Source organism: Python bivittatus, unplaced genomic scaffold, assembly GCF_059951505.1.
Source record: "Python bivittatus isolate LINGU-HERP-01145 unplaced genomic scaffold, Pbiv_v1 ctg000700_np1212, whole genome shotgun sequence".
In the NCBI taxonomy this organism is placed as follows: Eukaryota; Metazoa; Chordata; class Lepidosauria; order Squamata; family Pythonidae; genus Python; species Python bivittatus.
The window spans coordinates 51,109,890-51,134,265 of record NW_028277098.1 but is presented as its reverse complement, the minus strand read 5'-3'; the positions used below and the strand labels follow the sequence as shown (position 1 = coordinate 51,134,265).

At 41.0% G+C, this 24,376-nt stretch overlaps 2 protein-coding genes across 2 annotated transcripts in view; one reads left to right on the top strand and one right to left on the bottom strand.

Annotated features, from left to right (window-relative positions):
- The window catches only part of DMAP1 (DNA methyltransferase 1 associated protein 1), a 52,283-nt gene extending 39,135 nt beyond the window's left edge, over window positions 1-13,148 (top strand). Inside the window, exons 10-12 of the mRNA XM_007419961.3 lie at window positions 5,151-5,223; window positions 6,062-6,345; window positions 10,896-13,148. Of these exons, the coding sequence (XP_007420023.1) occupies window positions 5,151-5,223; window positions 6,062-6,345; window positions 10,896-10,955 (417 nt within the window). The 3' untranslated portion in view covers window positions 10,956-13,148. The remainder of the gene's footprint in view (window positions 1-5,150; window positions 5,224-6,061; window positions 6,346-10,895) is intronic.
- Window positions 13,149-13,952: 804 nt separating this feature from the next.
- The window catches only part of ERI3 (ERI1 exoribonuclease family member 3), a 285,277-nt gene continuing 274,853 nt past the window's right edge, over window positions 13,953-24,376 (bottom strand). The window contains exon 8 of the mRNA XM_088154304.1: window positions 13,953-15,400. Coding sequence (XP_088010430.1) covers window positions 15,318-15,400 — 83 coding nt within the window. The 3' untranslated portion in view covers window positions 13,953-15,317. The remainder of the gene's footprint in view (window positions 15,401-24,376) is intronic.

The following is a 24,376-nucleotide window of genomic DNA, read 5'->3' as shown; positions in this document are numbered from 1 at the left end:
TATCAGAATTTTTATAGGAAATTGATGTTGGATGTTGCTTCCCAACATTGATAGGTTTCTAAAGCAAGCAAGCAACCCCCCCCAACCCCCAAAGCAATATGAAAACACCTTAATTATATAACCTGTAAGCACTTAGGTTTATCAGTGAGAAGCCTTATTGTTTTGTCAGATTCGATTCCACCAAAGGTCTGCAGCTTTTTAGAACAGCAGCTGTCTAAGTTGTGTTGTGCTTTCTGGTGTTGAGGTGAATGGAGCATTGGGCCTTCCCTGCCATTGAGAGTGCCAGGCTAACGGAGCCTACCTAACAGATTATCAGCGCCCTGTGAGTAATAGACTCCTCATTTAGTTTTAATACATTTTGCATAGAGAGCAATCAACCTTCATCAGTCTTAAAGATAAATTGGCTTAGCCAGCTAAATTTTAAAGATATTAGTCCAACAGCAGTCGCATAAATCATAACGTTTTCTTAATGATGGTAAAATTAAAATATACTCTTGCTTGAAGAAGCCAATGGAGCTTTAATATTCACAGGCCAAATCCTCCCCCAAAATTAAAGGGAAGCTTAATTGATGTTTTCTAAAGCCAAGTCAAACAGTACCACTTCTTCTCAGTTGTCCCTATATATCTTCTGTGTTCTATTAGTATGTATAAATCCATCCAGACCACTTCTATTCCTTGCTAGCATGAAGACAATATGCCAGTGTCTTTCTTGGGCTGTCAGTCTTCCATTTGATTGCCTAGATAAAGGAAATCATTTACCATTGACAAAGCTCCAGTTGGCATGTGAAAGACATCTTTCCTGTGTCTCTCCCACTCTCTTAGTGACTTTGATACACCAATGCTCTGAACTCCTGCTTGATCCAGAGAGCTACATAATGAAACTGGGCCCTAGAGCTGGAAGCAAAAGATTAAGACAAATGGAGGTGCCTCAGTACAGGGCAAGGCTTTTAAACAGGATATGAAGGAAGATGAAATAATGTTTTTATGAGGACATGGTATTCTCTTAAAAGAATACTAGTGTTTCCATATTTAAGTGGTTAAGAATAATATAATATAAAGTAACACAAAGTGAAGCTTTCATATTGCATTGTTGACTTTTGCTGTCAACAATCTGTCACTTAGTTTAGAGAAGTTTGGAGAATCTCACAAAGTTCGAGGTACTGCTACAAGTGAGCCTATGCCTGGCAGAAAATGCAGATATAGAGAAATAGAGACTGATGGACACAAGAGAGAAAAGCATACATACCAGGAAGATATAATTTCCTACTGCCAAAAGTTTGGCTAGAAAGTGGCAAGCCTGAATTTAAGAGTGTAGATCTTAAATCTATATAAATTCTTTGTTGGCAACCAACAGAAATAAACATTTCACTCTGCTGCTGGAGCTGATCATGTGTTTGAGCTACACATATCTGTGCTGCATCTTTCCCCATAATAGATTAATGGATCCCCCTATTTTAGCATTCTGCTTCTATGCCTCATCTCCTATGAGGGCAGGACAAGAGTAAACCCATTGGTTTCTCCCTCCCACCTCCCAGGTTCCCATTTCTGCTTGTATTTTTTAGTTGGAAAAAATCATCTGTAATAGGCCCTTCTCAATATGTGGGTTTGGAATTCTGGAAAATCAAAACTGTAATTGTATAGGGAGCTTCTTTAAGTAAAGGCAGTATGCTGCAGCAGCCATGATCATTTCCCCCTGTGAGGTTCAGAGTGGAGCCCATGGGCTTGGCCTTATTCTTGGCCTTATATGATAGTAATTGTGTGCATGTGTGGGCCCACATAGAACTTAGGAGGATTCCACACTCTCTTTTTCTTCTCAGTATGATCTAACTATTATATGCTGGTCCATTCATCTGAAACCTATGCAATGTGGGGATAGTAGAGCCTTTGTGTTATGTTCCAAGAATATCTATGAAAGATGCTATTGTGAATCAATTCTAAAATACCTCACTGAATAGAGGTTGAAATAAGCTGAAAAGTTTTTCAGATTCTTTCTCCCCAAAATTTGAGGTGTAATGGGGTGGGAATATGGCAGGGCTATCTCTGACCTGATGCTGGGTACTATTTGAGTGCATGCAAAACTCAAATCGCTGCACTAATATAAGAATGAAGCAAAAGACTGAAGCCTCCTAGAATGCAGAGTACAACCAGGACTGCCTGTTATAATATAGCCAGCACAATGGTAAAATAAATAGTACAATAAAATATGTATTAAAGTCTCAGTTTCTCTTGCATCATAAGGACAAGTGAAGTCCTCCATATATTATTATATCTGCCTTCTTAGATTGCTGATGGCACAGTATTAAGGTGAGCTAATACAGGCCCTATGCTGCCTTAGACTAATTAAATAGGTTAGGTATTTGCCTGGTTGGAAAAGAATCAGAACTCCACAGGGATAGGTGATACCTTTTAGTTTAGCTAAATTTGGTTGATGATTTTACTCAAATGTTGTTTTTTTGTCTAATGCTTTGTTTAGCCTTTTCAAATCTCAGAGATAATAAAGCGTTGGATGAAAATCTGTATGAAACCAATTTAGATGTTACATTTCTATGCCACATAGACTGTTATTTAGCAAGGTGAGAATGATGAACCCACTGGAATAAGTTTAGTTTAAGCCAGTAGTTAATCAACAAAAGTCCAAGCTCTGGATTCAACCCCAGTGCTGCTTCCAGTTGTGATGCTGAATTAGGCACACATGAAGCTACTGAAAACAGAGGCTGGAGGAATTTTGATTAGACCCCTTCCAGCTTAAAACTATGGTAAGAACAGACCTGACAGCTGCACAGCAATTGGGCTGGAGTTTTATGGTTTTGATGACTGCTGAGATATAATGTCCACCTTTAGTTAGGAAAAATGTGAATGTAGCTGATGCATTACAGTGGGCATTGTCAACCGTTCTTGTGCCCTCCATAAACCTGTTACAAAGAACATAATTCCTTGCAAATATTTGTAACTGGATCTATAACTTTCATGTCTATTTGTCATGTTTGATTTGAAAGCCTTTTAGCAAAAACCTTTACTTCGGTCTTGTTATAATTAATGGGCAGAAATTCCTGCCTGCAGTACATAACTAAAGCTGGGATTGCTCTTTTCATTGTTATAAAGGTTTGGAATCCTCCTCCTCCTCCTCCTCCTCCTCCTCCTCTTTGCTGCCCACTCTGAAATTGAAATTTGAAGTTGAAATGTATCTGCTGGCTAGTTTGGGGAAATGAAATTCCAAAGTATCAAAGCCTGCAACTGATGAATAAATTAAATTATGATGGAGTTAGAACACATCCAGATTACACTATTCTGCTAGTCTGTATGACATCAGGTAGCAGTTTCTGAAGATTGCATCTGATCATAGGAGAAGTGTTACTATAAAGCTGGTTGAAAAGCAGAAGTAATTGTGGGTTAATGGAGAAGATACCAAGCTTCATGCAGAGCATCTCCCTAGAGATGCAGTCAAAGGCTAATTTAAAATCTGTATATACTACCTATAGGGCCAACTTGGGTGAGCCTGTGGATTTTTATGATAGTAATAGTACTAAGTCCTGATTCCAGGTAGACTGAATCCAGCCAGCTTTTCTTTCAAGACTTTGTTGGCATCTTAACCAGTCCAGTAGCTTTCATAAGAAATACAGTGGTACCTCGGGTCACAAATTTAATTCATTCTGTGACTCTGGTCGCGACCCAAATTGGTCGTGACCCGAATCAAATTTTCCCATAAGGTTCAATGTAAATAAGGTTAATCCATTCTGAACCATATGTATTTTTTTTTAAACCACAAAAATATGACACAAAGTACAGTACAGTACAGTATGAAGAGACAGAACACTAACCTTGCTTGAGGAGTGGAGGACAGGAAGGCGGGTGGGGGGGCGGTTATTGTTTGGAGGGAGAGTCCCCCTCCCTACAGGAAGCCACGACCACATGTGTCAGCAGGTAAAATGGCCGCAGATCCTGTTCGTCACCCAATGTGGAGTTCGCGAATGGAAGCAAAATTTTGCGAACGGTGCTGTTCGTGACCCAAATTGGTCGTGAATGCATTCGTGACCTGAGGTACCACTGTACATAGTATACAGTTTGCTGATAGTACTCAACAGACTGATTGCCTAATACTTGCTTGGATCAACATCCACACTTCTTTATCTATCGATCTATCGATCTATCTATATTAGTGTGATAGGTGCTAGGCTATAGTTCACAGAATATGGGCTATATGATTGGTACAAATGTAGAACTACTGGAGCCCACTAATCAACTTTAGATTTTATTAAATCATATGGTACAAGACTTGCTTCCAGAGCCTTCCCAGATTTTAATTGAGCTATAAGATTATTAACTTCCAAAGGAATAACTATGCCACTTTGGGAGATAGTCTCATTTGGGTAAAAAGAGAGAGTAGTGATTAACGTCTAAAAATAAACCATCTTGAAATGAGCCATCCAGTCATCTGCAATTGCTTTTATACTTATATCCTTATCTTCAGCAGTTTTTCTGAGCCCCTGCCCATGGAGTTGTAGCAAGAGGGTCCTGCAAAGTATGATCTCATGCCAAGCTTAGGTTTCCAACCCCTACCTAATGCCCTCTTTGGCTCTAACGTGAATGTATGTTCACACTTCTGTGAATTGAGTAAGAGTGTGCATGCTTTGTGACTCTTTGCATCTTTTGTTAGAAAACTGGCTCTGTAAATGAATCCCATGGCTCTGGGCTCAGCAGGTAAAGGAAGAAGGAAGTCTGTTAGTGCGTGAGTCTAATCAGGCTGGCAAGAGCAAGTAAAGTAGGGCAGCATCACACATTAGCTACTGTGTAATTGAGCTCTTTGATGGGCAGGTCACTGCAGGAGAGGGTGCGAAGCGGAGCAGAACTTTTGTTGTTAATTCAGTCACCCATGGAAGCTGTAAAGCTGTACATCTCTGCATCTCGGTGCCTAGAGAACTGAAAAGCCCTTGCAAGCAGCCTTTTCAGTCCCTGCCCTTGGCCCTAGTCTGCAAACTTTCAGGCCTTCTCTCTGCCTCCGGTTCTCAGCACTTGATTTCCCTTTTCTCTCTTTCTTTGGTTCGCTTTCTTCCCCGTGCGCTATAAAAAGCAAAGCTCCCATGCCGTTTGAACTAGGCGGCTGTGAGTGAGGGCTAGCTCAGAGCTGTGTGGCTGTTACCTTTATATTCCAGATGAAACTGCCAAGCTCCGTGGGACAGAAGAAGATTAAAGCCTTGGAGCAGATGTTGATGGAACTCGGAGTAGGTGAGTAAAGAGGGCAGGGAGAGGGAGAGAGAGAGACCCATGGAGCAGTGCCTTTGTAGTCAAGATGGGCTATTTTTCCCCCTAGTAATACAGACAGTTCCTTCAATAACACTATGTGAATGGGTTTGAAAATAATACGTATTTTGTTTAAGGAAAAAAAAGAAGGGGTAAAAACCAAAAGATGATGCACAGGATTTTAAAAAATACCTTTCCAGTAGAAAACTGTTTGAATGCAGTCTTTGTCTCTTTCTCTCTTGTTTGGGTTCTTTAAGGCATCAGAAGTAATAGAATAGTATTAAGGAGGTAAATCTCTTCATGTAGGGAGAAGTACTTAGGAAGGAGTTAGTGACCATTGTCCAGAAGACTCTGACCCCTTTTTGGTAACTTGCAGCTATTCTTTTGGGCAGATCCTACATGACCAGCATGAGGATCTATCTGGAATGTTGTGAATTCCTCCAAAGCACAAGTGACTGCCTCATGTCAAGGCTGGATCTGGATTTTGCTATCTTATGTCCAGAGAATAGCAAACTCCTTGATTCATGGAGCCTGGCAACCCTTGGCTCTAGCAGCTAACTTGAATAATGAACTATCTGGTTGTTCAATTAGTGCCTTCCCTGCAAGACAGGCTGGCATCTAAACCCTCCTCTCATACCGTTCAGGCCGTGGCAGGAATCTGCAGGCAAATTCCTTCTATGTCCAATGGCCTGGGCAATAGAGGAACAGTTTGAGTTTACTGCTCTATATGACTTAGAATGAAGCAAGATTACAGCAACCCCACAGGTGACACAAGCAGGTTCTGGGTCTCCCTCACTTAGTTTTCTTCTCTTGCTTTCTCCAGATTTGAACCCGATGCCAACAGAAGAAATTGTTCAGATGTTCAACGAATTGCGCAGTGATCTTGTACTACTATATGAGCTCAAGCAAGCTTTTGCAAACTGTGAATATGAGTTGCAGATGTTGCGCCATCGCTATGAGGCACTAGCCAAAGCGGGTAGCACAGGACCTAACACAGATGGTGGCTCCCATCCTGATGGACAATCAGGCTTGTGCACAGAAGAGGGCAAGGGTGACAGCAAGGAGCAGATCATTGATGTGGTGGGAGCACCCCTCACACCCAATTCAGTGAGTATTAGGATATGTTTTGTTATTGCCTGGTATTTAGCATCTGAAGATACAATCTTTGGGGAGCCATTTGGAATAACAGAATGCCTGGGCCTTTGGGAAAGAACCTTATTCCCGCTCTCAGGCTATATACCCAAGAACTGCTTGCTTGCCAGTAAGCAAGAAGGGAGCAATTTGACATGCAGTCATGAATCCCTAGAACAAAGTCCACCTGATGGGGTGAGGTCAGCATGGAGAGACATGGGCATTTTCTCAAGGACAGACTTCCAGGATGCAATATGCAATGTAGCCTGTTGCCTCAAAATGGGCCTGGTACTCCAAATCCCCCTGCCCAAATTAAATCATCACCCTACTCTTTAAACTGACATTTTACTAAATCTCAGACTGCTACATTCAAATTCTAAGATACAAACTTTGTTGTAATTGAGTTAGTGAGTTATTAGTAACATTTGCTTAACATTGTTGTGATCAGGCTATTAGTCAGCTGGCCATCACTCCCTTCTTGCTCATTGTACTGCAGCTATCCAGTGCATTGGCATAATGGCATGTCACAGTCTTTACAAAATTGGCTTTAAAATTTTTTTTTTGCCCTTTAAGAATCTTTCTCTTTCAGCATTAGAGATTAAATTGGAATTTTATGTAGCAACTCATTTTTTTGAGCAGGATTGAAGTCTCTCTGGAGAATGGTCTAGACCACATTGCTGAGTACCGGTACCCTGCCATTCTTGGGGAACTCAAAATCTCATTCATGTCTGGGTTTCAGCCAACCTCATAATCAGTTATTATCCAGTACTGAGCCATTTTTCTATATAGTAATTTTCCATTACAAAACGTTGGACTCTTGCACTGCACTGTATTCTTCCCATCTTGGACTTGGAATAGGAACAGAGAGAATGAAGACAGCACCAAGAGGGTTAACATGATCTGGACTCTGATATATTTGAAAGAAATATAATCAAGTTAATTCACTGCAAGGCAAGTTTGGTACCTAAAGGGCCCCCCTGTTAAATACAGCTCTGACCTTTACCAGCTGGTTACACAAAGACGACACAATTAGATTAGTTCAAGACAAAAGGTCAAGCGCATTCACACTGTGACCACTTTATGCTGTCTTTGGAGAGGAAAGAAATTCCACTCAACAGGAGGGGGCTGCTCAGGAAGGTTCATTGTTGCCAGGATAGAGGGGAGGGGCATACATTGGTTGGAGGGTGGAGAGGAATTTTCCTTTATAAATTTGGGAAGAGGAATACTGCATGGAATGTCCATTCTACTACCTTGGTAGCATGTTGCAGAAACTTACCATATTGCACATACCTCTTGGTCTTTGCACTAGGTAAGCACCGTAAGATACTGAACGGCAATTGTTTGGACTACTTATTTCTGTAAGATTGGTACCTAGGCTGAAGGTCATGCTGAGGAGATGGCCAGTGTCATACTATTGGAATCAGCTGTTCTTTTCCTTGTAGAGAGAATATGTATTCATTGGTGTTGGTGAAGGTGACTACAGGTGGTCCTCATTTAAGCCACTAATTTGGTGACTGAACTTACAATGGCACTGAATGAATGGTAGTTACAACCGGACCTTGTACTTATGGCCATCGCAGCATCCTGCAGTCATGTGATTGCCATTTGTGATCTTCCCTGCTGGCTTCTCACAAGCAAAGTCAATGGGGAAGCCAGCAGGAAGTCGGACGTTGCGGTTGTGTGAGGTCCTCACTTAATGACCCATGTGGTCGCTTAATGATGGCAGCTGAGACTTCTGGAACTGCCGTTGCTAAGCAGCAGAGTCACATGGTTTTTCGACTTACAACCATGTCACTTAACGATGGAGTTTCTGGTCCCAGTTAGTGTCATTAAATGAGGACTACCCATATAGTGATGTGAGAGTATAATTCCACAGGATTTGAGTGAATAAGTAGCTATTTGGCTGAAAATAGATCCCCATGAGCAAATTTTCTGCCATGTTTAAACATGGGAGCCAGCTGGTTATGGCTAGAGTATGATGGATATGGAAATAGGTTCTTAACCTGGTTAAGTTGTGAGACTATGGAGTGAATTTGAGTAGTAGAAATATATAAAGTATAGCTCACATTGCCAAATGTTCTTTGACAGATGATGGGTATGAACTATAAGACTTTTACATTTACCTATGGCATGTGTGGGATTCCAGATGTTTAGCTGTGCGCCTTCTGAGCAAAACACAGCAAAGTCCTTCTTTTATCAAAGATATTTATTGCTACATAAATCTATGGATTACAGTCTAATTCATCAGATGCATGGAGTAAAGACATCCTGGTTCAGATAATATTTGAAGCAGGCATTAGAATTTATCCTGATTATATTCTCTAGGAGTTCTGGATTATATCTTCTCTTGCTTTCTTACTCCTCACTTGACAATACTTCTCTTCTAACCTAAAACTTTAAAAAGAAATAGTTCCTGACCAGTTGGTTGCATACATTCTCAGATTAGGCCACATGTGGTTGCTGTATCACTAGGCAGCAATTTGGGCCAGATGGAGGGCGACTTTTGTGAGGGTGACTTTTCCCTCCCCACAGCTATTCAGATATTTCAATTGGGAGCTAGTTCTATGGCAAAGGAAATGGTTTACAGTTCGCTGATAACACTGTTGAACATTTAACATATGATACAGTCGCTAAATATCTTGTTTCTTCAGATTAAAAAAAACCACCTGAATAGGCTTAGCTTCTAGCAGTCATCTTTTTCTAGCTCAACCCAGTGCACTCCAATTTCTGTAAAAATCACTTGGGGGTCCTTTAAATATTGTGAGGTCCACTATTGGTGGTTCCCAGTGAAGGTCATTTTCTCCCCCTCCTCTGGCTGACCCAGGAAGGATGTTGCTCTGGGCCTTGAGGGGGCCAAAGGTGAGTATAACTTGGAACAAATTAGTTCCAAGCAGAAGTGCAACCAGTTACTCCAGATTAGAGCCTTTGATTTGCACAACTCAGACTCCACTTGCCCATCCATAATGAGTTGACTCTCCTCAGAATTCCTCACATCAGCACTCTTTGTTGCTAGGCTCACAAGTCAGCCTATTAATGGGGAAACGGAAGGACCTTGCTTCTAAGAAGTCTTGGGTTCAGAGTCAGAATCATTTGACTTTTAAGCTGCCTTTATCTGAACTCCTGCCGGCTCCTTGTTTTCTGAGCCTACTTGAAAGTGTGAAGTTATATTGTTAACATCAAAAATCTTTCCTTTAAGCATGGAGTTAGAAAAGCTCACTCATATGTCCCTATAAAATGTGTATCTCTGTCTGAGGTGGGGGGGTTGTATGTATTCTCATTTTAAAATAATTCCTTTCCATTAACAGTGAGGCAGGTTCCCAGATTCTTGTAAATTATAATGTAGAACATTTTTTTTTCTAACCGCTTTTCGTTTTTGCCCATAGCGACAGGGAAAGCCAAGCTATGGAAGGTGATTTATATGAATTTGTGACATATTTGAAAGATAGCTCTTTTGCCATATCAAGATTATCAAACACATGCACTCATCCCCATTAATTCAGCAGTCTCACTGAGCAGCTCTGAAGCTTCCATGCCTTTGTTTTCAGGTTGTGCTGGCTGTTTAAAGCGTATCTTTTGACCTCATTTCCCCAAATGCTAGCAGGTACCACATGAAAAACAAAATAATAGAAGGTTGCTTTGTTGTCCACCAGGAGCCTGCTATTCCAGAGAAGAGGATTAGTGCATCCCTAAGAAGTGGGAGAGGGTGGGCTTTATTTACTGAAGTTCTCAATCATTTATGCCTCAGACATTTAAAGCAAGCCTAGGTGGGAAATAAGGTGTGTGTTGCAAGAGACCTAATTGCAAATTTCTTCTCTTCTTGATCACAGCCACTGATTTTCTTTTAGAAAATGCTTTTCATTCATTAATTAACCCAAAGTTGCTGTATAATCCTTGGTCATATCTCTAAATTATTCTGTTTCTCCCCATTGGCCTCTTGATTTCAAGGTGTTGAGCAACTGAAATATTGTTATTATTTTAGGCACTTATTAGTCCAAATGGAATATCCTCAGCTCCTTGCTAAGGCAGTAGAAATGGAATTCCTATATCCTTTAGAAATGCCCTGTGATTTGCTTAAGGGGGAGGACATGGATCGACCAAGGAAATTATGCGTCAGGCAGACGTGTAGTGTCCCCTCTCTTCAGACAAGCTTATGTCATATGTTCTCTCAATTACCCAATGTACACAAGCCAGAAGTAACCATCTGTTTCATGCTATGGCTTTGGCTATCCAAATTCTATTTGTCCTTTGTTTTTCATTCTGTCACTGTAGTGATTTATAAGATCAACTGTCTCTTTTCTTGTGGATAGCCTCAAGTAAGCTTGTATTCCATCTGTTATGTTCTTTTAAGTACTAAGTCAGGATCTGCATGTGGGGCTTTCTCCTGCACTTCCTGCCTGGATATACCCGTCACTTTTTGTTTCGCAAGGTTTCTTAGAAAGAGGGGTTTTTTTTATTGAATCTGAGATTTCTTTCCCTCTGGAACTGACTCCTGTTCACACATCTCTTTTTGCTTCTTGTTGGAACAGAGAAAGCGCAGGGAATCTGCTTCCAGTTCCTCATCTGTCAAAAAGGTGAAGAAGCCATGAGCAGCATGATGGCCCAAGTCCTGGATTTTGGAGGACCAAGTTACTGACTGCAGGTGCAAGAAGGATCTGTCTCCACATACTGTAGTAGGGACCATTGTGTTGAAGGATTTTGTCTGTCTTTGCTTATGCCATGAAAAAGGGTATTACTGCCCTGGAAAAGAAGAGGCTGAGCTCATAATCCTGAACTGATTGTTGCTGTGATTTTATTGTATATTTTTCCTATATCTGAGTTTTGTAAACTTTGATGTAAATATAGAACCCATAATCTCTTGTTCCAGAATCTAAATCAGTAGTCAATAAGAGGGAAGGGCAGGAGGACAGACCCCTGTCAGCAGGAGTTGGGGCTGCATCTTGTGCTGGAATGGGCATGGGCTGGGTAATGTATGTTATGGTAGGCATCCATCACATTACCAATGGAGAAGACTAATACCTGGTTGAGCACTAAATCTAACCTCCTCCCCCCATTCCCATAAAGTTGACATATGCTTCTTTGTGGCTTTGCAGACCATTTTACAGCATGCCCACAAACTAAATAGTTCCCCCAAAGTTTCATCTTGTTAGGGAAATCTTGCTTATTAATCTAGAATCACTGCACCTAAATTAGATGTTAAAGCAAAGAATTTTTCCCCTTTGACAGTTAGGTGAGGCATTACATTGTAGTAAGCATTATTTTCAGGGTCATTCTCTGCTGGACTGAAACAGATACTCCTTTTGCTATGATGGCGCCCGCTATATGTCAGATTAGTACTGTATTAGTATTAGTATTGTGTTAAGTACCGGTTCAGAAAATGTTGGTTCAGCCATTTCCAACTCATCCTCCAAGTAGGTTGGGATCTCCAGTCAGTATGAGATAAATGTTCTTAAAGGTCCTCACAGCATGATCCTTTCTATTTACTAAGAAGCAAATCCCTCTGTGTTCTGCACAGGTATTGAGGAATGCAGAGGTCTCTTTTTTTATTGCAGTGCTGTTGGTGGCCCAGTTTTTATTTGTGGCATCTAGAGGTGCTCCCTGGTGTGATAGTTGTGTCAGTGTCCTGTGAAGCAGCAAGCTAAATATATGCTGGTTTTTCAGGAACAAAAAACCATTATTATCCCATAGTTGGACATAGCTTCAGTTATAAGTGTTGGGAGGGTTAGGTAAGGTGAGACCTCCAAAGCCAGAAATGTATATAGAATAAGAATTCCAATGATCAGAGGGGTTCTTTGAAAAGCTACTTAGTCTTTTTTCTTAGTAGAATAAATTATACAAAATAAGAAAATATTTGTATTTATGCATAATGCATATAGATCACAGAATTCTAGTTTTGTTAGTATTTTTAGTGCAGAAAACACAGAACATATTCCAGGAAATTCTCTGGGAATGGAAGAACTCATGGTTGTGTGATTAGCTCTGCCTTGGCAATATGAAACTCAAATATTTAGTAATAAATCAACAAAATAGACTCTGGACTACACTGCCTGAAGAGCTAGCTTCAGCTTGCTGACTTTTTAATGGCTGGATGTCCCTGTTGCTACATAGAAAGCTGCTTCCTCCCCTCCCCTTTTGAATATTCATCTTCTTTCAGATACATGTCAGAAGAGGACTATGACACCCCTGGCCTGCAGCTGTCAGGCCTAACTCGTGTGCTTGCCTCCTTTTCCCCTCAAGTGCAACTGGGAATCAATAGTGCATGACAACGCCCTTTGATTTACATTCTTGCTGGCAGAAAGAAAGGTCAAAGGCCAAGTTCTTCGTTTTCATAGAAAACTAATTAGACGACTCCATCGACACTGAATCAATAAAACTGATCAGGTGATTACACAGAGGGAGCCATTAAAATCCCTGTGACCTTTGATCCTGAGTCCCTAACCTGAGAAGGAAGAGGCTTGGTTACATTCCCTAGTGCCTTGGAGGGCAGAACCTCCAAAGTAAAGATGGACTGGCCTGAAAGGGAGGAAACACAGACTGCCTGTCATGAGCATGTATGCCGCTGCTCCCTTGTATCTCCATTGGCCAAATCATCTACAGGAACAGTGTAGATCCAGTGCTGCCATAGGTGTATTGAAAAGCAGTTTAAACTAGATCAAGGGGGGAAAAAAGAGCACTGATTTTAAGCTGTCATTCAGTATGTTCTTCAAACACCTGGTGAAGTTTCCAGTCACCATTCTCCAAATCAGAGGAGGTGGTTCATAGATCTTAGGTCATGTAGCAATCAACAAATATTTGGCAATTATTCATTAGCCTTTGTTGTTTATGTTTGGCTACTTTAACAGTGAATCATTGTTTTTAAAAACCCTATAGTTCTTGCCTTAGCTGTACTAGATATTGTATATTTCTAAAAATAATGGAAAAGATGTGTTCTGTATATAAACAGTATCAATGACCAGTTGGTACCAGTATATATAACCCTATGCTAGTTTCTCTTGTATACCTAAGATAGGGAATTTGCTCTCCCATTTCTTGTGGTTCTAGAGATGATACATCACATGTACAAATTATCCCTGGCTATGCAATGAGATAGAGATGAGATGTAAATATTTGCCAGTTCAAGATTCTCATTCTACACAAAGGCCCTTTAATAATTTTATGCAATTTTTTTTTTACTAGTGCCTGATAGCTTGGCTTCATCCTAGGCTCTAGTCTCTTCCCACTACCTATCGACATTCCCCTTCTTCAAGAGCACAAGGTCTGGAATTTTGAAAGGAGAAGTCTGCTTGCAGGAATATGACTATTAAAAGAGACGTAATCCCTTTTCTCATAGCCTCCCCTATTGAAGAACTAAGGAAATAGATACTAATCCCCAAAGGCTAAATACTTGTAAACTACACCTGGAAATGTTCAGTGTTATAAAAAGGGGATTCCAGAAAGCAAATATATTTGAGAATGGAGCAAATATCTATGCAGAAACGGCCAGTGTTTTTGTATTTAAAGAGGCTTTAGAAAAAGGAGGCAATACACCCAGTAAGAGATTGCTGGCAAGGCCACACCCATACCTTTGCAGCACATAAGAAGCCAAGTTCCTTTCCCCCAAACTTTATTCATGTGGCACATTTACAGCAAGGATGGGAGTAACGAGCCAATGAAGAGGTCAGGTTGGGTTCAGCTGGAACATCCACACACCATGCATTATTACTGGGAAGGCCCAGTGCCTGTATCAGCTCACAGCCTGACTGCTGCATGGGCAGAGCCCTCTTGGTGTGGCTCCCAAGTTGATGGCAGCTGGAGCCTATGCCCCTGGGGGTCCATTCAGCAAAGGCCAGAGAAGGATATTCTTTCAGGAAAACACTGAGCTAGGAGAAGAAGAAACATGTTGATCTTCTTCCTCCTATACTGATGCAGGACATTGGGAACTGGAGGGAAGAATAGGCCATATCTCTCAGGCAACAAACTGGTTTCAGCCATTGTGAAAAGGGAAATTAGTCAGATTGTAAAGGGAAAAGAACAGAGATTTCAATCATTATGCAGATTGCTATAGAGTATTGAGGCTGGGAACACGACCCCTTGCTGGACAAGCAGTAATGGGCATGTCCACTGCCCGCAATGGACTGCGTACTACATGGTGGTTGTGTGCAAGCACAAAAAAGACTTACAGCAGGGTCCCTGACATTCTGAGGATGCACCAACAAGAGACTAGGGTGCAAGAAGTGCTGCACATCAGATGAGCATCAACCAGGATGCTCTAGCGTGTAATAGCCCCTGCTGAATGAAATCCCAGGGATATAGGTGGCTTTTGGTGGGCATGGAATACAGGCACTTCACCTTGAACAGAAAGAGCCGAGCTTCCTTAATCACATACAGGAGGAACCAGGGATGGGGCTTAGTGTTTATCTAAATCAGAAAGGGAGCGGGCAAAAGGCTGCTGAAGAAAGGGGGCTGTCTGGATGCTGCTCAGTCAATATTTAGCTGACACGCAGGAGACACAGTAACAGATTCACACAGGAGAAGGGGGCTTGACCGCAGCTGTTGAGATAGTGTACTCAAAATAATGAGGGCAAGTGCCCAGAACATAGCACCACGGTCTTGCTACAGGCGCAATTGTGAGCACAGAGAGAGAGAGAGAGAAAGAGAAAGACGCCAATGGAAATCAGAAGCCAACAAAAGGGAAAACAATCTACGTCTCTAACCATGTGGAGCAAGCACCCTAGGGGGCTGCAGGCTGGACCAGGCCGGGCAGGCAGCTGGCCCTAGAGAGGGAGTCACTTCAGGCCTACACAGAGAATCCAGTTCCATATATACAGCCTCTACTGGCAGAACAGCAAAACTGACGGAGTCGTGGGGTTGCTCGTTCCTCTGTCCTCTTTCTGTCATTCGAATGCTCCAGCCCATCGCACCCATGTAGCAGGAGCCGGCCGCATGCAGCCCTGTCCGGCCGGCCCCGGAGATCAAAAGGGCTTGGAGGTCTGCTTGAAGATGAACCCTCTGTGGGCCAGTGTCTTCATGATGTTGGCAATGTTCTTGCAGTCATCTGGTATCCAGAGAAGAAAACAAAGAACAAATTTTACTTGTGGGTAAGAAAAAAGGATTTGTCTCTCGCATACACAGATGCATGTTTATAGCAATCTAAGCATAGTGGCAAAGAACATGTAGCTATGCATACAGAGTACTTCGCTGAGGACAATACATTCCTAACATGCCACAACCTATGGCCTTACCTGTAAAACCACTCAAGCCCATATGAGCATCTTGCCATTTAAAGATGAGTATTATGGTTGCTGATATCCTATCTTTTGCCCATATAGCACAACAGAAAATAAATAATTGAAAAAATTGAAAAGAATAAAACTGGCAATTACTATGATTCAACATTTATTCAATGTATGCAATGAAGCAGGATAAATTCTAACCAAATTGTACAGAGCACATTTTCACTAACAAAAGGGAAAATAGAGGAAGTATGCAAACTACTAAAAATGGCAGTTACAACTTAAAAAATTTTTTTAAAAAAATTCTTTACCACTACAATGTACATGGACAATCCTGGCCTCTCCCATTTCCTTGCTCTTTCCATCCAATCTATATTTTATTTTGGTACATGGGAGGAAATTCTGAGCACATGAACAGGAAGGAAGACAAGTGGCAGTTTAAAAATGGTGGGAAAAATAAACATAATTGTATGGGCAAAGATATGGTCCTTAATAGTTGCTTAACTATACTACTAACATTGGGGGCAGATATCTGCTCTGACGTTTATTTTAAAAACTTTTGTAGTCCGCCTTTCAGAAGCCCTCAAGTCAGCTACAGTATAACATTTGGGGACAATACATTTTAAAATGATGTATTGTCCTGCCTCAGTGAAATCATACAGGATCTTCACAAATTTGTTAATTATATCAAACTTTGATATAAGCAGAAAGAGACCGTCCTTAAAATCTTGACTCAGAATATTCCGGGCAGAGATGGGAAACTGCTTTTGTATCAAGTACCACAGTCACTTGGCAGTACCAAACACGACCTGTATAATTGAGTCCAACAAAAGCACTACAGAATTGCATTTTTCGGCCTATAACGTTCTGAATGCCAAAATTCTCTTTCACTCTGGAAACAGCAGCCAGGGAACTATCTACCAGATGAATCTGGCAAGTTACTAATTTTGCAGTTCCACACATAAATACAGAATGACCCTATAGAAACTCTTGTGGCAGGGAATTGTCATCCAGGTTGTCCATCTGACCACTGGCTGTGACTGAAGACTCCAGCAATATCCAGTTTTCCTCCATCTCTTTTAGGGGCAGTAATTTAGGAGGAGATTAATACTTTTGCCCCCTTGTCTTCAACAAGATTCATAAGTGCTTGCAGCCATCATTCAACTGTACCAGAGTGTAGGCACCAGTAAGAGGAAGGACCTTTTCCTCTTTTAATCTCAAAACAGAATATCCGCTGCTGGTTTGTTGCCTTCTTCTACTGGAGGTTGTCTACTCAGGGCTAGAAGCATGGGAATAGATCTTATGTTGCTAGATCTCAATTTTAAATATATTTCAGCTCTTGATAAGTGGAAGAGTCACTGCTTTAAACTATGCCAACACTGTATTGCCCCTTGTTCTAGGTTCAGTTCAAATGAAACTAGTTCCTTTTCAAATGTAGCAAACGGTAATTCTGACCTAAACTAATTTCCAGCTAAAACATTGACACACTTGACCTTAGATTAGTTGTATATGTGACTCTGCTAGAGAGATGCCAGGTGAGGATACAACAGAGAGCACATGGAATAAGGTGGATGTACTCTCTGCAATAGCACTATCTTGGAGAAAGTCTTTAACATAAAGTTAGCTTCAGAATGACACAAATGGGACTAGCAGTGCTGGAAACAACAGTCTGACTCAGGGCATGTTCTATCTAAATACTTCAGATTCTATGCTCAGTAAAAATGATAACCTATAAGTACTTTTTCTTTGAATAACGTTCATATTGTCTAATTCATATAAGTTAAAGCGAGTACAATCTGGTGACAGTGAGAGAACTATCAAGGACAAAGCTGTCCTTTTCAACCTCATTCATCTGCCTTAGATTCCTTTCCTTACAAAAGCCAACGAGAGCTACACACATGATTTAAAACTTAGACTTAAGATTTTATAGATCTTAAATTATGTATTATGTCACAAACAAGGACCTAAACTAGTTTAGGGTAATAACCACAAATATTTTTTGTTAAGAATACACTTTTGTTCAGAACTTTTATTGCAGGTCCTCCTACCTGCTTTCCTCACACTTAACAGTGGAAGCAGTTAGAACAAAAAATTAGGACAGAAATATGGACAGATACAGCAAACCATTCCCTTCTGAACTACAGGGAAACAGGACTTGAGCTGATTTGTGTTACCTGGGACTAAACGCAAGCAGAGTTTGCTAAAATAGAAGCAAGGCTTAAATTGATTCCTGGTGTCTATATTTCATGTTGAAAATTGGCTTGTAAATCCATGTTTTGATCTATGGTGGCCGTCTCCTTAAGAAAAAGCAAGAGTAAATGTGTAATTTCTCCCTTGACAGCACACGGTGGCGAGGCGATCCTTCTTCCCGCTCCCCTCCGACTTGGGACAGCTCCGCTGCCTCCCATCAGCACTCTTTCTTTCTCGCCCCACGCCTTGATGTCTCCATTTCATTAGTGTGCGCCCATTCATCACGCTGTTACCGTAAGGGTGACTTTGCCCACTTGCATGTGGCAGGCAGGGCCTGGATGACATGGGGTGGCGCTGCCACTCTAAAGGGGGAACGAAGTAGAACACACACACACCTGCTAGTAAATGGATGTTGTGGCAGAGGGACAGCTGCATCATTACTGATGTGTAAATGATAAAGCAGTGCCTCTACATCCATCTCTTAACTGTAAATCCAGGGAGTGCTTTATAATCAAGCGGCAGCGATAATAATGTGAAATTAGGTCTCTCTATCAAAGGGGGGAGGCCTTTTAATCACGGCTTAAAGGGTGCAAGCGCTGTTTATCATAATTGAACTGTATCCAGGCTAATTGTGGCCATATTTCACTGTCTAGGAGACAGGCACACTGTCTGAGGAATGAACACCAGGGGCCGAACGGAGCAGGAAACTGCTGTCCAACCAATCTTGGCCCCAAAGTGATAGTACTTCGCTATTCAGGGAAGGTATCAACAGATATTCAGAACATCTCCATCACTTTCCTTCTGACTAACCTATATAGTGCTGGTAACACAGCAGAGAAGCAGCAGAAAAGAAAACTACAATCTTGACCTACAGAATTTTGCAACTGCATATGATTTAACGGCTGTGTGTGAGTCTACCACCATGCATCATTTTGTACCAAAAAACTAGAAAGTACAAGATCTGTGAGGCAACTATGCAAATCTGCATTCAAGACACATACTGTAATGTATTTAATTTGAGAACAAGTGTAAAGCAGAATTATTATAACAATTACAGGAATAGAGATCTTATGTAATGAGTACATCTTGGCCAATTTAGCTCAGGGTAGTATGCAGGAGACCCAAGGGCTACAACAGCGGTAGTAGGGCAAAAGTAAAAGGTTCATCTTATGTGGTGAGCAATTGCAAACAGTAGGGTGTATGCATGTATTCTTTCTGTAACATTTTTGTCACAAATATTATATCTGCCTTAGCCAGAGATTTGGGGCATATCTAAAGTGATCTTAGATGGTAAATAGAAGCTATATCCACAAACCTCAGACACAACCAACTATGGACATTGCCCAAAAAAAAAAAAAAAGGGAAAATAAAAGGGATTTCTCTTCCCCAGTGACAATCTCATTCTATTGGGAAGACTAACTGGTCTTATATCTCAGCTGTACTTCTGCACGGTAATGCCTCAAACAGTTTCCAAGCAGAGCACAATCATTCAGCAAATATGTTAACTGAACATACAGACTTAGAAAAAAATAAAAGTGAGAGGGTAGGAGAGAAGGCATCTAATCCTACCTCTAAATCAAACGGAGAAGATTTTGCAGAAGAGTGAATGAAACTGTCCTATGTACATAGGACAGATATTTACATCTTAGGATGTAAATCTTACATCTATGTACATCTTAGGAAAGATATTTACACAGAAGCCAACATTTTCATTTTTCTTCGATCAATCCTGGTGGTGAAACATGCCCCTAAAAACTGAGTCTTCCTTATTTTGCAGCATTCCCACCTCTAAATTTGCATGCAACCAAATGTTAAACTTCTAATGCCTGAAAAACAGGACTATTCTACACATTTCTCCTAAGACTTCCCCAAGTAGGTGGGAATCTCACAGAATAACAGAATTGGAAATAGTCTTAGAGGACATCTACTCTACCTTCTTGCTTACTGTAGTATTTCTGATCAGAAAAGTGGGGGCTTACACAACATATAACAAGCACAAAAACTAAATTAAAAATGCAGTTTTGCATACACCCACCCACCCAATCATTTGCTGTAATAGCCTGTCCATCTCCGAGAATGTCTCTCAATCAGAGATTTGTAAGCTAATACAATACCTTTTAAAGTGCCACCTAGATAATATGGTTCTAATGGCCTCACTCTGAGAACAGTGAATAGATGAAACAGTTGGTTTGTGAAGATTATACAAATAATGCAACTTTCTTCATCCTAGCATCACCCCCCCCCCCCCGATGCTGCTGGGATTTGCCAGCCAGCATGAGCATTGGGGCTGGGAATCCTGGTAGTTGCGGCCTTTACATCTCTGGATGGCTACAGGTAAAGGAAGGTTGCAATAACATAATCACATTGTATAGTTTTTAATTATTCTATGAAGTGCCCAATCCTGGTAGCAGTGATTCTATATGTGAATCAATTGAGATAGTCAATAAATAGATCCTATGTGTATAATATATACAATTTGACATTGAGTTTTCATAGCCAAAAGATATCAACTGAAAGTATATCATGTATCCTGCATTATTGCATATTTCCACTAAAATATTCAGACCTAAGAACATTAACTCATCAAGTTTGTTGGTGATTACTTATATAGGTGAAACTCGAAAAATTAGAATATCGTGCAAATGTTCAGTTATGTCAGTAAGGCAACTCAAAAGGTGAAACCAATATATGAGATAGACGCATCACATGCAAAGCGAGATATGTCAAGCCTTACTTTGGTATAATTGTGATGATTATGGCGTACAGCTTATGAAAACCCCAAATTCACAATCTCAGAAAATTAGAATATTACATGACATCAATAACTCAAGGATTGGAAATAGAACAATATCGGACCTCTGCAAAGTATAAGCATGCATATGTACTCAGTACTTGGTTTGGGCCCCTTTTGCAGCAATGACTGCCACAATGCGGCGTGGCATGGATGCTATCAGCCTGTGGCACTGCTGATGTGTTATGAAAGACCAGGATGCTTCAATAGCGGCCTTCAGCTCCGCTGCATTGTTCAGTCTCATGTCCCTCATCTTTCTCTTGGCAATGCCCCATAGATTCTCTATGGGGTTCAGGTCAGGCGAGTTTGCTGGCCAATCAAGCACAGTAATCCCATGGTCATTGAACCAGGTTTTGGTACTTTTGGCAGTGTGGGCAGGTGCCAAGTCCTGCTGGAAAATGAAGTCAGCATCCCCATAAAGCTCGTCTGTGGAAGGACGAAGTGCTCCAAAATCTCCTGGTAGACGGCTGCATTGACCCTGGACTTAATGAAGCACAGTGGACCAACACCAGCAGATGACATGGCTCCCCAAATCAACACAGACTGTGGAAACTTCACACTGGACTTCAAGCATCGTGCACTGTGTGCCTCTCCATTCTTCCTCCAGACTCTGGGTCCTTGGTTCCCAAATGAGATGCAAAAGTTGCTCTCATCAGAAAAGAGGATTTTGGACCACTGGGCAACAGACCAGTTCTTTTTTTCTGTGGCCCAGGTAAGACGCTTCTGACGTTGTTTGTTGTTCAGGAGCGGCTTGACAAGAGGAATACGACATTTGAAGCCCATGTCCAGGATCTGTCTGTGTGTGGTGGCTCTTGATGCACTAACTCCAGCCTCAGTCCACTCCTTGTGAAAGTCCCCAACACTTTTGAATGGCCTTTTCCTGACAATCCTCTCCAGGCTGCGGTAATCCCTGCTGCTTGTGCACCTTTTTCTACCACACTTTTCCCTTCCACATAACCTTCTATTGATGTGCTTTGATACAGCACTTTGGGAACATCCAACTTCTTTTGCAATTACCTTTTGGGGCTTTCCCTCCTTATGGAGGGTGTCAATGATGGTTTTCTGCACAACTGTCAGGTCACCAGTCTTTCCCATGCTTGTGATTCCTACTGAACCAGCCTGAGAGACCATTTAAAGGCTCAGGAACCCTTTGCAGGTGTTATGGGTTCATTAGCTGATTAGAGTGGGACACTTTGAGCCTAGAATATTGAACCTTTTCACACTATTCTAATTTTCTGAGATTGTGAATTTGGGGTTTTCATAAGCTGTACGCCATAATCATCACAATTATATCAAAGTAAGGCTTGACATTTCTCGCTTTGCATGTAATACGTCTATCTCATATACTGGTTTCACCTTTTGAGTTGCCTTACTGACATAACTGAACATTTGCATGATATTCTAATTTTACAAGTTTCACCTGTATGTGTGAATTAGTCATCACAGTTCTGATACTATGATAATTTTTAATTTAATCCCCCATCTCCTCAGATGTAAGTTATCAAGAATGGCAATTCTCACATTAACTGAGCTTGAGAGGGCACACATTAATAAGCTGTAAAATATCATCTACATAGATTCATGAAACTACTCTGTCAGAGTCAAGATACCAGATCACATAATGCAGTTGTTCTCATGGTCCTTAGCAGTGCCCACCCTGAGACAGTTCCCTCAGATCCATTCCTTGTGGCAGCCCCCTCCCTGTGAAACAGTTTTCTCTTCTCAGGTCAGATTAGCTCCCACCTGCCTATCCTTTCAAAAATGGTAAAAACAGTTCTCTCCTGCAGAGCTTTGGAAAGAAAGAAGCTTAATCGGGGGGCAGCAACTGAAATAATTTATATTTGTTATATATCATAATACTTTATTAGTTTAAGCCATCAAGAATCTGACAGGTAGGCATCATACACATTTCAGTAATAAAAAAATAATCAATTATTCAATCAATCTGGTGTGGGAGCAACATTGAATGGGACAAAGCCTCTCCAAATACTATGCACACTGTACTCATTCCATTCTCCCTCATTTTTTCTCTCCCTTTCTTTTTTCTCTTTTCCAGCTATTAATCCATTGACACGAATACACATTTTCTTTAAAGTCTTTAACTTTTCCCATGAGGTGGAGCAATTTTCAGGAGAATGTTGACGCTCAAGGCATTTATATGGATGTTTACTGTGTCAGTTTTTGGAATATCCTAGTGCAAAGAAAGCAAAACTGAAACAAGAACAACCAATACCCAAGCAGCTGCCCCCCAGTATTTTATGATCCTCCATTTTAAACCCTGGCTATACCAAGTGGTCTTGAACCACCTGGTCAGATGGCTCTGGAAACATGCCATTACAAACCTTGCTTGCCACAAGTCATTTAGCAAGACTGACTTCAAATCAGCATGAAGGTAAACACGCTTATTACAATTATCCGTGTACAAAAAAATCAACAACAGCCGAACAACTTTCTAATATGCAATTACAGCCGCTTATTGATTTTACAATGTAATCCGCTCCGATTGATTTAATAACACAATTATAGGCTGGCTCTCGGGATATTAGTGCAGGAGATTTTCATAAACTCCAAAGCAAAAAACTAAGCGGCTTTTAAAACAACACCGTCAGATAGCTGTTTGGGGAATTATTAGCCATATGAAATCTCCTAAATCTCCTCGTTGTTACCTTGAAAAAGGATTTTCTCTTACAAAAATGGCAACTGAGAATAAGAAATCTCTGACTATAGAGCATTGGAGGCTTCACTAACCCTGATAAACTTCAAAAATGGGCCCAGATGGCTACATGGAGATCTGCTTTTCAATCACTGGGAAAGGAATCCATTCAAGTGCACCTATGTGCATGTGCATATAGAGACTGGACATAACCAGTAGGTTGTTACATCATTTAGACATATTTCTATGATACCATGACAGAAGAGCACATAAACTTTCTAGCCAAAACTTTTAACTGTAAGAAGCCATGCCAAGCCACACTAACCCTGTTCAGTTCTACAATCCCTGCACTACAAATTTGTTTCCGATTTGCTCTTGAGTTATAATATTCAACCCAATTTGAATGACATTATGTTCTATTGTTCATGCTCAACCTCTACACTGGGGGTTCCTGACCTTAAAGAATTTCCTTATTTTTTACCCTTGAATTATCTTGGTCTCTGTCAGGCTTAGCCCAAAGAACTCCAAGAGATGATGCAAATTCAGTTCTACTGTGTTTATTAGCTACAACCTCTAGACAGAAAATCTCCCCAGACTGAAACCTAGCTCCCAAGCCAGCTAGCCACAACACTGTGAATTCCTCAGGGAGGTGCCAGCCTCATCCTCTTGAACTTCCCACGCTCCTCTGGTGAACTAAGAACATGCTTATCTCCCTGAGCCTGGCCTTCATAATTCCATTCCATCACAGTCTCTCCTAAAATTCATCCCTTGGTTACTGCACTGCAACATTTTGAAGTAGATATAATTAATACTCTAAAATGGCCCAATCTCTTTGTCCATGACTGAGTTCAACTGGATTATACTGCTCTTCATTCTTGATGTCAATGTCTTCAAAGATTCACAGAGTGCCAAATCAATTAATGAATATAGCATCTATTCCCTGGCATATAGTCTCTCTCAAAAGAAAGCATGTACAGAATTGCTACTGTTTAGGCGCTTACTAAAAACATTATTGCCCTGGCACTTGAGAGCCCATGATGATGCTGTCAAAGTAATTACAGACACTGTTATGCCTTTTTTGTTGTATTTTGTAAGAGTCAAATTTAATTCTGTATGCAGGCTGGAGATATAGAGAAGGACAAGCAGCATATCAATACAGGTAGT